Here is a 10,649-nt window from a genome sequence, read left to right on the forward strand (position 1 = left end):
ACCCAGAGGGGAGGGCTGACTTGTATTTTATACTCTTTTATTCCAAGGTTTCTCAACAAAAGCAGCTCCTCCCCTCTGCATCCCTCAGACACAGAGGCATTCCCCTGCAATGATTATCACTGATCAATGAGTATCAAAATTTCTACAACAACGTGTGCTGCATTTACCTGGGGAAGTGAATGCACCAGGATGCACTATGGAAAGACAACAAGCTGGTGGAGAGAGTGTGATGCCCTGGGCAATGTTCTGCTGGGAAACCCTGGGTCCGGCCATTCATATGGACATCAATCTGAGACCATACAGATCATTCTCTCAGAGTAAAAAAAAAAAAAAAAAAGTTGATCCACTTGTTTTTACATTCAAAGCTGAACTGCAGTTCAAGATTGACCTCCTCCAGAACACATGATTCAGGGCTGGAATCTTTTCATTTTACTTAGGGAGTTCAATAACATCCACAAACCCATTCTTTTTGGCTTTGGTCTTCAGTGGTAACAAAGTCATCAGTGAACACCTTTATGGGGCTTTAAGGTGATTCACTAGTTTGACTAGTACAAAAACAATAGATCAATACAGAGATAAAGTCTAAGAAATAAATGGCATCCTGTCAAAGAATTCCCTTTCAAAAGTTTTTGCCTTCTTTACAGTACTGGTAGAAATGTACCTTAGGTAAGTGCATTGAAGGCATGAGAAAAGACAGACTCTCTTGCCTACCTACTCTGTCGCATACAAAAAAACATGCACAGGAAAGGTGAGGGGGAAACCTATGACTTTTGAATGTATTAATAACACTGTGGCTTAGCTTATCAGGTGTGATGGAAAATTCTTCACTTTAGAACTAGGTGAAGAGAATAACATCCACATTGATTGAGTACAGCTATAAGATGACTGTTTGCTTACTGACTGTTAGTGTGGTGTATTGGTTATGCCGCAGGGCTAGTAACTAGAAGGCTGCAAGTTTAAACCTACTGTACATGGAGCTATCCATGAGCCATTGCATTTGATGAAGGCACATAACTCCAGATTGGTCCAGGGACATGTTGCTCTTTGGATAAATGTTTTGTTGAAAAGTGTGCTTGCCCTATAAATGCCATATTATCTTATCTAATGCAATCGCACATTGTTTTTGTGAAGGAAAACCCCTTAAAGGTTTGTAATTCTAATAAAGTAATATTAGAAATGTTCCCCTAGGCCAGGGGTGTCAAACTCTATTTCAGCATTATATATGCCCTCAAAGGGCCGGTTGAAAATCTGATTTGGTAGCAACCATGCAATATCCAATAATATTGCATATTTTGTGCATTTAAAATTCATATTTGTCAATAAAGCATTGAATATGAGGTTGGGATGTATATGTAAATTATTATATTTACAGTAACATCTGTGTAGGCTAAATTAAAATATTTTGACAGAGCAACCAAAATGAGTCTCCTCAATAGATGTCTTTCATCAGGCTCCTACTTATTAAAGTACAGTGATCTCTTAGAATTTATGAAAGCAAACAAACCCAGTTACATTTTCCTACAATCATACAGCATTAGTATAGACCAGATTTTACACTGAAGGAAAACTGTTAGCTTGGTTCATAATAATAATGAAAACTATGGAAGAACAGTAAAGAAGAACAGTAATCTATATACATTTAGAGACTATTACTTGCAAAATACCATAATTAATACAGTTAGTGTTTTTACAGTACAGCCATGGTAAATGTATTTAAGGCATATGATGTGTATGTGGAGTGAAAATTCTGATTTTCTCTGTTGTTGCTGTTTATAATGGCTGGGCTGTTTCACATGGTTTTAAAGTAGTTTAATCAATGAAACATTTAAAGTTTTGCATTAGAATTCAAATGTGGTTCGTTATCCTTAACACGCTTGACACAAGCACTGTTTATGTCTGCACGGCATGTTGGGAAAATGCATCTGCCCTGTGCTCACTCGCCTCTTTGCATTTTTCTCCATTGATTCAGGCAGCAGTTGATGATGTGCGCTATATGGTTTTAGAGTGATAGACGAATGAACACACCTTCTCTGCGCTCACGCCGCTTGACCAGAGCTGATAGTTGTTCTGGGTAGCGCTGTTTTGATTCGCATTTGCAGAGAGTACAATGCGCCCCAGGGGAAGGATCATTAATATTCATGGGGAACTAGCTAACTGATTGGCGTTCCATTTACCTTCCATCATACCTTACAGAAATCAGCTCACAGGCCACATGAAATAAGGTGGTGGGCCGGTTTTGGCCCGCGTTCCTTGAGTTTGTCACCTGTCCCCTAGGCTCATTATACATTTTTCATGGAATTTTGTTATCATAGAGGAAAGTGCCATTGATCAGTGATCATTCAAGCACAATAATTTCCTCTTCTTAGAATATGGTCATATTCTAAGCTGGTATTGCATAGACAAAGGCTTCTAAATGACTGTAAATACAGAAGTTTCAACATTGGATTGGTGTTCAACATTGTTATTGCCCTGTATTTTTTGAAATTCTGACTGAGAACCCTGATGTCAGTTGCTAAGCCAATCAAGTACTAGATATTGGTAATGTCTGGTGTGATGTCATTTCCTGCAGGGTTTGTGATGGCCTGAAACTCACACTCACACATTCCTACCCAGTCAGTGTGCCCATGTACTAAGTCTTATGTCTTTCCTTTGACAAGTTTCCATTCTCCGTATGCCAGGTGGGTTCACCAGGTTTTGTTCCAGTTGCATCAAGAATCACAGAATCTCCCCACCCACCCCCAAATAACAACTTACAGTTACATCTAAATATTGTACATATTTATTGTATTTATAACGAACACAGATTTCATAAACATAAACAATTGTGCTCTGGCATTTTATGAAAAACATCCTGCTTGGTCAGATCACACTTAAAATAGCAAAAAGTCCTAGAAACCACAATACTAAAATAATATCACTGCAAGCTGGATATTAAAAGGCTGTTGCTGCCCTACTTACAGGCAGAGACCATCATAAACCAAATGCTCAATTGATGCTTCCAGAGGACCATGTGCTATTGTGGCTATAGACCTTACACTAGTGCCTCTGTTCTAAAACAATCGATGACTTCTTTAAATGCAGCTTGGCTTTATCCGCTTTCCTTCTTCTTGGTCTTTATGAAGGGCTGGTGCAGAACATCATAAAGCCTTCTTGCCTAAGTGCACCACAAACAGAAAACGCAATTAACACAAATGCACTTGTTGTTCAGCTCAAAATCAGCAAATATAAACTAATTTCACATTTTATGTAAAAAAACCAATAGCTCAAAATACGAGATGGAATATTGTAGACACCTTCTGTGGGCCTAGTCCTGGGCATAAAACAAGCTCCTCCCTAGAAGCGTTAATGATACCCTCCAGAGACTGAGGAAATAAAATGTCAACAACTTAGGAACTTCAAAAGTTTATAGAAAAGGACAATGGCTTTTGAATGTGCAACATTTACAGAAAGAGGATTCCTTACAGAAAAAGTAGACAGGAGAGTCATGGCATCTGTCTTATTGACTGACTTCACTGTAGTTAAACTATCTGTAACCTGTCAAATAAAAGAGAAGCATTTTGTCTTAAAACGGCACAGACGTGGATTGTATATGTAAGTTATATAATAGTGTACACCTAAGTGAACCATACAATGATATATAAAATGTAATTAAAAGGTCTGTGTCCTCTAACCTGGGATAGGTAATTTTTCTCCACTTGTTCTTTCAGGAGATCTGCAGGTTTCTTCTCATAGGATTTATATGTCTCAAGGTAACGACCAGCTTCTTCAGGGCTAACACGCACACGCACACACACACACGCGCGCACACACACACACACACACACACACACACACACACACACACACACACACACACACACACACACACACACACACACACACACACACTTAAATCTAGAACTATGATGAAATAAAATTTTGTGAGATATGTAAATTTAAGAACAGAACGAAGTAGCTATATGCTGGTAGTCCTACAGATATGACTGATGTATACAATGGTATGTTCACACCGCAAGCACAAAGTGAAGCCAAAATTGAAAGCCAATTCAAAAGAGGGGGAAAAAAAAAAAATCAGATGAGGGCCTCATTCTGCTGCAGTTTAAATGTAGCCAGAAAGGACTATGAGTGATGCAAATTTGAAAACACTAAACATAAAAAGTGTATATGGTAAACTTTAACATTATTAAAATCAGTTTCCGACAAGTTAAAGGACTTTAACACTCACAATTACATGTCCCCACAAAGGGAAATCCCCTCCCATTTGATTATCTTGACCTCTCCCCTTACCTCCAGGCCAGTATGAGGGTACAGTCTGCCATGATGCACATTCGAGCAAGATCTTTCAGTGCATGATGAGGGTCTTTCTGATGAAAGAGAAAGAGAGAAATTAGAAAACAAACTCTAGCCTAAAGGTTTTTTTACTCTGATCAAGCTTCATTTGTTATTTATTTCTGGGGGGAAAAATATTAAAACAATAGTACATAGAGATATAGATGTATAGGTAAGAAATGGCAAGATCATGGGTTTGAATACCCGGGAATACATAAACTGATAACAATTTACCTAGAAAACACTGAGTCACTTTGTATAACAGAGTATGCGAAATGCATAAATGTAAGAGTCACCCTCCATATAAAAGAACAGAGGGAGACAAACTCACCACGTCAACTTGCACGAGCAACACTCGGAGGATAAAACTCTGTCCCAGCTGTTTCAGACGTTCATGGATGTAGTTTGGGTTCAGATTATGGTAACGCACACTGGGGTCATGGAGAGAGAGAGAGACTTAACATAATTTACTGATTCAGTAATCAGACACTTAACTAATTCTTTCATTTAATTAAGCAGAAAACCAACAAAGAAAATGTGTACATTAGATCCTAGGAGATCGCTTATGCACAAAGCACATAACTTAAGTCACACTTAAAACGTGTACGAATTTCACTGCATTAAATAAAAATATGAATTGGTCCCAAGGTCATTTATAGCCTATGTATGAAGTCAGTTACCCTCAAGTTCAAGAAGATGCTCTAGTAGAGCAACCACAAATGTAGTTCATCACAATGACAAGCACACCGACAATGTGTAAGGTAATGTAAATGCCTTTACTGGGGAAAGGTAATAAATTGTTCGAGCAAAAAGAGATTGACACATAGATTTTTGCCCTTTACCCCAATTTAGCTCTGCATGTTTACACTTTTAAACACATGAAACAGTTCTGGTGCTTTATCCAATGTGCACGTGTTGTGACAAAAGTGCTTTTGACAAAGTATATTTATTGCAAGAAAAATTGAGATTGTGCTATCTTTCTTTAAAATAAATGCTTCTTATATTTATTTTGAATCTTATGCATTGAGAAACATTTTGAAGTGTGACTTGTGTCCTAGTACTTTTTGGGTTCACAATATATTTTAAAATGTTGCATTAAAAATTGCCTAATTAATTATTCCTCAAAATAAAAAATTGGCATCAATCACTTGAAAAAAAGTACATTTCATTGTCTTAGGGTCAGAATACTTCTGCAAAGTGCAACGTATTTAAATCAAAGCCACGTCTCTCTGTATAAGTAAATAAAGGCAATCTGTGATCAATTTGTGCAGTATTTAATTATACTTTTCTTCTATTATACACTGACTAGCCTGCATAGTTGTACAAATCATGACTGACAGCCACAAGCTGTTTGCTTCTTTGAATTCTGACTAACTTTCTTGGAAAAGAATGGTAAACTATGATGCGGTTTCACACCTTAACTGAGAAGATTCCATTCTCATGTAACACACACACACACACACACAGAAATCAGCTGAAAGTGCACAAAGCAATTTGTACACATTTATCATAGAAAAAAACAATAATAAGTGACCTTCAGTCAACATTGATTTTTTTTTTAAATAAACATAAAATGTGTCTGTGACTGGTGACTGGACAACACTGGGGCATTTGCAAATTCAAGTGGTACTCAGTTTTACTTTGAAAAAAGTGTGAAGGTGTAGGATTCCAGCAAAGCTGGCAACAAATCCTGAAGTGGTCACTTCATGGAATTATTTCATATAACTACTATAAACTGCATGATAAAAATCAACAATTGTCTTTTGTCATATATTAAATTAACTTATTGAAATTAACACATATGCTTTTTTCAGAGCATTAGAAGCCAACAAATAGCTGAAACACAATTACCCTCAAGTCAGAACAAAGCAGTTATTTTTCCCATATTTCTCTGTTTTTGGTATTTGGCTGAAGTGTCTTTCAATTTTAAGTTGATATAATTTACATCTAGATACACATTTTGAGGAAATATTCAAAAGGGACACAGAACAAAATGTCAGGAATGAAAACAGGTGTTATTAATCTGGTATTGTGCATAGCAGGGGGTCATGTATTGGCTCAAAATATATGCTGGTATATGCTGGAACTACACCCTACTGTATGATGCAAAAAGCATATTTCTCCATTGACAGCAATTCAAAAGTAGTCATGTTTTCTGACTAAATTATTTTTTTACAAGAAACATTTCATTACATTATTTTACATCTATTTCTGGTAACAGACTGGTGTTTAAAGAGCATAATTTGGATGCGGTATTCCTGCAGTCTCTAGTAGTGCAGTAATCCTGTGTCCAATTCACCATACTTGTACTACAGTTAAAAATCTGCAGTTTTCTTTTTTTTTGTAAAGGTACCCACAAACCAACCTGAGAAAGAGAGCACATGTTGTCCGCCCCAAAACAAAGTCTGGCACCACTTCTCCAAATTCCCAAGGAACATTTCTCACAAACTTTAGGATGGGGTTGCCTCTCTGCAGATATGAAAACACAATATGACAAAGCAAATACTAAATGACAAAATGCAATTTTTATGACACCACCCCCCCCCCCCATGATTTGTGTAAATAAGAGTACATTTTGTGTTATGTAGCTTTTGAAGGGCAGTACTACATAAAAAAATATAATCTCTTATAAGCTATTTGTATACATTCTGAAAGGGATGTGGAAACTTATAAAAACAAAAGGGTTATGCAAAATTCTGCACTTAACTGTAAAAGGGTTATGCAAAATTCTGCGCTTAACTGTATGAAAATGTATATTTTATATTTCGTTTTTCATGATTTAACCACATTTGAGCCTATCCTATCCATATGATATCATATTGCATGTGTAATTATGATATGACTTCACAAAAATTCACAACCTTGTAACCCAAAATTCAAAATACAACCCCCACATCTGAACATAAGTGCTTGTACTACGTAAAAAGTGCAGTGTAGCTGTCTAAATGTGACATTGTCTTATTTACCTACGTACTTAACATTAACATTACAGAAAAATACTCGCTTACATATTCACATGCTGCACGAAGAAATGGATCAGCTTCTTTCAGCTCGTTATTGAAAAAAAAAATAATAATTATTGGTGCATTTTTATTGGTGCTACTTGCGCTGACTTGACAGGATGACAAAGAGTGAGCGCCAAGCATATGACATAATTTCCATGGTATGCAGATAAATTTCAGCAGATTTGCATAAAGACTAGAATTAAAGTATCGTCAAATCACCATGCAACACTTCGAAATAGCTTCTCTTCTCTGCAAACGATACCAAAGACAATAGCGAGAAGGAAAATGAGTACATCAAATGTAAGGGAAAAAAAAATAGTGAGCCTATTAGCTGAAACCAGGACATAATTACAATGTTTAGAGAATTGTCGAGACACACCTCTTCAAAACGGGATTTCTGGTTACCCTACTTAAATGCAACAAGAAAACAATCCCTCATATGGCATTTAATGCCATGATCTTATGAATTTAAGACCTTTTAAGGCATTATTTTGCGGACGGGCGAATTAAGACTTTTTAAGACCTTTTTAAGGCCTGCGGAAATCCTGCAGATAACCATTCACAACTGTTGTGAGCAGAATAGAATCTCAGAGTGGACAACACGTCGAACCTCAAGGCAGATGGGTTACAACAGCAGAGGACCATGTCAGGCACTTTATTAAGACCATAGTGTTTCTAAAAAAAATGCTCAGAGTATATACATTTTTAGTTGCAAAGCACAAAATTTGGTTGCAAATGCAAGTGATTTCCTGTCATTGTAGAGGGCTGTGCATAGAGTAAAAGACTGATCTTGGGGTTTTAGAATCAATGTTATGATCATACAAATGATGATTCCGATGTTTTGGAAAATCAATATTTTTACCCACCCCCATCTGAGTTGCGGAACCAACGGCAGCCAGTGCAGTTTGATAAAGAGAGGCGTGACGTGCTCTGTATTGGGTTAGTTAAAAACCAAACACACTGCAGCGTTCTGGATTAATTGCAGAGGTTTGACTGTACATGCAGGAAGTCCTGCCAGAACAGCATTGCAATAGTCCAGTCTAGATATTACAAGAAGTTTTGTAGCATGCTCAGATAAGTAAGGTCTGATTTTTAATGATGAAAAAATTAATGAGTGTATCCCTGACAAAAATTTTACATACACTATACATACCTGTCGAGGACTGACAATAATACTGTTTCCTGATCCTAAAAGATAAGGAGCAATGACACAAATCTCCGAACACTGCTCGTCCTCTTTTGTTGGTGCCTCTGATGGTCCCTGCTTCTCTGATACAGGCTTCTCTGAGTCTATAGATGACTTACTAACTGACCCGATTTCAACTGTGTTAACAATAATTTGCCCTGTAGCATCATTTATACTTTGGACAGCAGATGTTTGTTTCTCTGATCCGTGGGTTGCTCCCTGAATCACCCTGCTTTTGGTCTGAACGATGAAGTCAGCATAGGACAGTGGTTGGCCCGGAGCTGGAGGAGCTAATGAGGCCTCTAGCTGGCCATCTTTGGCCTTGAACAAAGGCGCCACCTGTGTGGATATAGGAAAGCATGTTAAAAGGTTTAAGCATTTTCCTTTACATTTTTTAAATGCACATTTTTCTACATTCTTAAAATTAAACGAGCTGATGTTGTTGCTGTACCTTAAAAACGTTCATATGTAAACGGTTCTGTTATAATTTTGCTAACCTCTTTGCATGTGAACTTCATGCAGCATACCTCTAGGAGGCCATGTTGTTAAATACTGAATTTCAAAGAAACAGGTGGTTGATGTGTAAATGTAAGCAGTCATTTGTTAATGCTCATCAAATGATTGGGTGTTTTTTCAACTATGGGACATTTTTAAACCTGTGGGCATTTAGAAATTAAACAGTCATAAAAAATATGTGTAAAAAGGGTTTATGCTTATTTCACTTTTTGTTTAGATAATGAGTTTTTAAAATGTATCAATTTATATTTTTAGGATGAATTTTCATAGTCCTGATCTGGGACAAGAATAAAAACAATACATAAAAGCATTTGAAAAGTGAAAAAGAAATTAATAAAATGATAAAGACAAGGAAAAAACGTACAAAGACAGTTGTGTGACCTTCATCAAAATAAAACTAGTTTTAAATAATTGTAATTGTTGATTTAAATTAATTATATTAATTGTTTTATATAAATCAAGCACTGTTACATTAAAGTAGTTTATAAGAAATATGATTGTTTATAAAATGTGCGTTCGAGATCATACAACGATGCTAATTTTTTCAGTTAATGGTCTGGGTGGACCGGGGTAGGAAAAGTTGCAAAAGGCTATTTCTTTTTATAATTATTAAACCTTTCAAAATAAAAAAAATCCTGTTTTCGATGATACGTCTCCATTAATTAAAAGTCTTGACTGAGCGCCTAGCGTATCGATGATGGAACACACCAACAACATGTACCTGTAGAAAGAATGGCAACCAGCACGGTATGGATCATATTTGTGAATATAGCTTGTTTAAATTACTGTTTTCAAGTGTTGGTATGAGTAAGACTATTCTTCGCAACAGTGTTGCATTGCATTGTTGTTGTGGTGGGCAAAGTGATGTTTCTGAGAGCATCTCAGTCTGTTTTGATTCATCAACACCTTGTTGGGTTCACACATACAGAAAAAAAGTAGTCGACGGTCGACTCAGGTTGGTCCTATTTATGATTTTAATACTATTTGAATTACTTATTACTACCTCACATTACATAATACAATGTTAGAATGCCCTACTGCCACGTGAGCAGAGCTGGTGGATACTGTTAAGTATCTTGATCTAGAGGCTCAGTGGCGATATTTCCTACACATTCCTTGGAGTTCGAACCTCCAACTTAACAGTTAGCATCTCAGACAGTTCCATTACCAACACAACCAAATGCACATTAAGAAGGAGGTATAGTTAAAAAAAAATACATACCGGACTTCTTTCCTTGGTGAATGCTGAGTCGTCCAAATTAATGTTGAATTTCTTTTTTTCCATTTATAGATTATTAAATGTGCAAAGTAGAGAAACCAAATACATTATTCCATCTGCCGCCATTGTAGCGAAACAATCATTGTAAGACAAATGTGTCAAACACAGAAACATCGATCGAGACTGAGGCACGTGCTCCTACTAACCGACAGATAGCGCCAAAGTAAAGAATGTAATATATTTGCTCACAAAAATCGACAGATGGCGTCAAAGCAACAGATTAAAATACATTGCAAACAAATTGCGGCATTGGAAACTTTTTTCCGAAATATTAGTGAGTGTGGGAACATTTCGATGTAATCTGTTACACAAAAATATTTTAGTTTTATAGAAT

The 10,649-nt window shown here is 36.6% G+C and overlaps 1 protein-coding gene across 1 annotated transcript; it reads right to left on the reverse strand.

The window, feature by feature from the left end:
• Window positions 1-2,765: 2,765 nt before the first annotated feature.
• On the reverse strand, window positions 2,766-10,395 carry LOC127655176 (DNA excision repair protein ERCC-1-like). The gene is made up of 9 exons (XM_052142822.1): window positions 10,259-10,395; window positions 8,488-8,859; window positions 6,695-6,798; window positions 4,661-4,760; window positions 4,288-4,364; window positions 3,672-3,771; window positions 3,463-3,534; window positions 3,294-3,362; window positions 2,766-3,154 (listed from the first exon to the last, which is right to left on the reverse strand). The coding sequence occupies exons 1-9, from the start codon at window positions 10,319-10,321 to the stop codon at window positions 3,089-3,091; spliced, it is 1,023 nt and encodes a 340-aa protein (XP_051998782.1). The 5' UTR covers window positions 10,322-10,395; the 3' UTR covers window positions 2,766-3,088.
• Window positions 10,396-10,649: the final 254 nt, after the last annotated feature.

The sequence above is a fragment of the Xyrauchen texanus genome, chromosome 14 (genome assembly GCF_025860055.1).
Source record: "Xyrauchen texanus isolate HMW12.3.18 chromosome 14, RBS_HiC_50CHRs, whole genome shotgun sequence".
NCBI lineage: Eukaryota > Metazoa > Chordata > Actinopteri > Cypriniformes > Catostomidae > Xyrauchen > Xyrauchen texanus.

Bases quoted from the DNA above. Each gene is read 5' to 3' on its own strand.
- LOC127655176 (XM_052142822.1), bottom strand. From the start codon at position 10,321: ATGGAAAAAAAGAAATTCAACATTAATTTGGACGACTCAGCATTCACC. The intron at 8,860-10,258 runs GTATGTATTTTT...ATATCCACACAG, and splicing joins TCACCAAGGAAAGAAGTCCG to GTGGCGCCTTTGTTCAAGGC. The intron at 3,363-3,462 runs GTAAGGAATCCT...TTATTTCCTCAG, and splicing joins CTCTCCTGTCTACTTTTTCT to TCTCTGGAGGGTATCATTAA.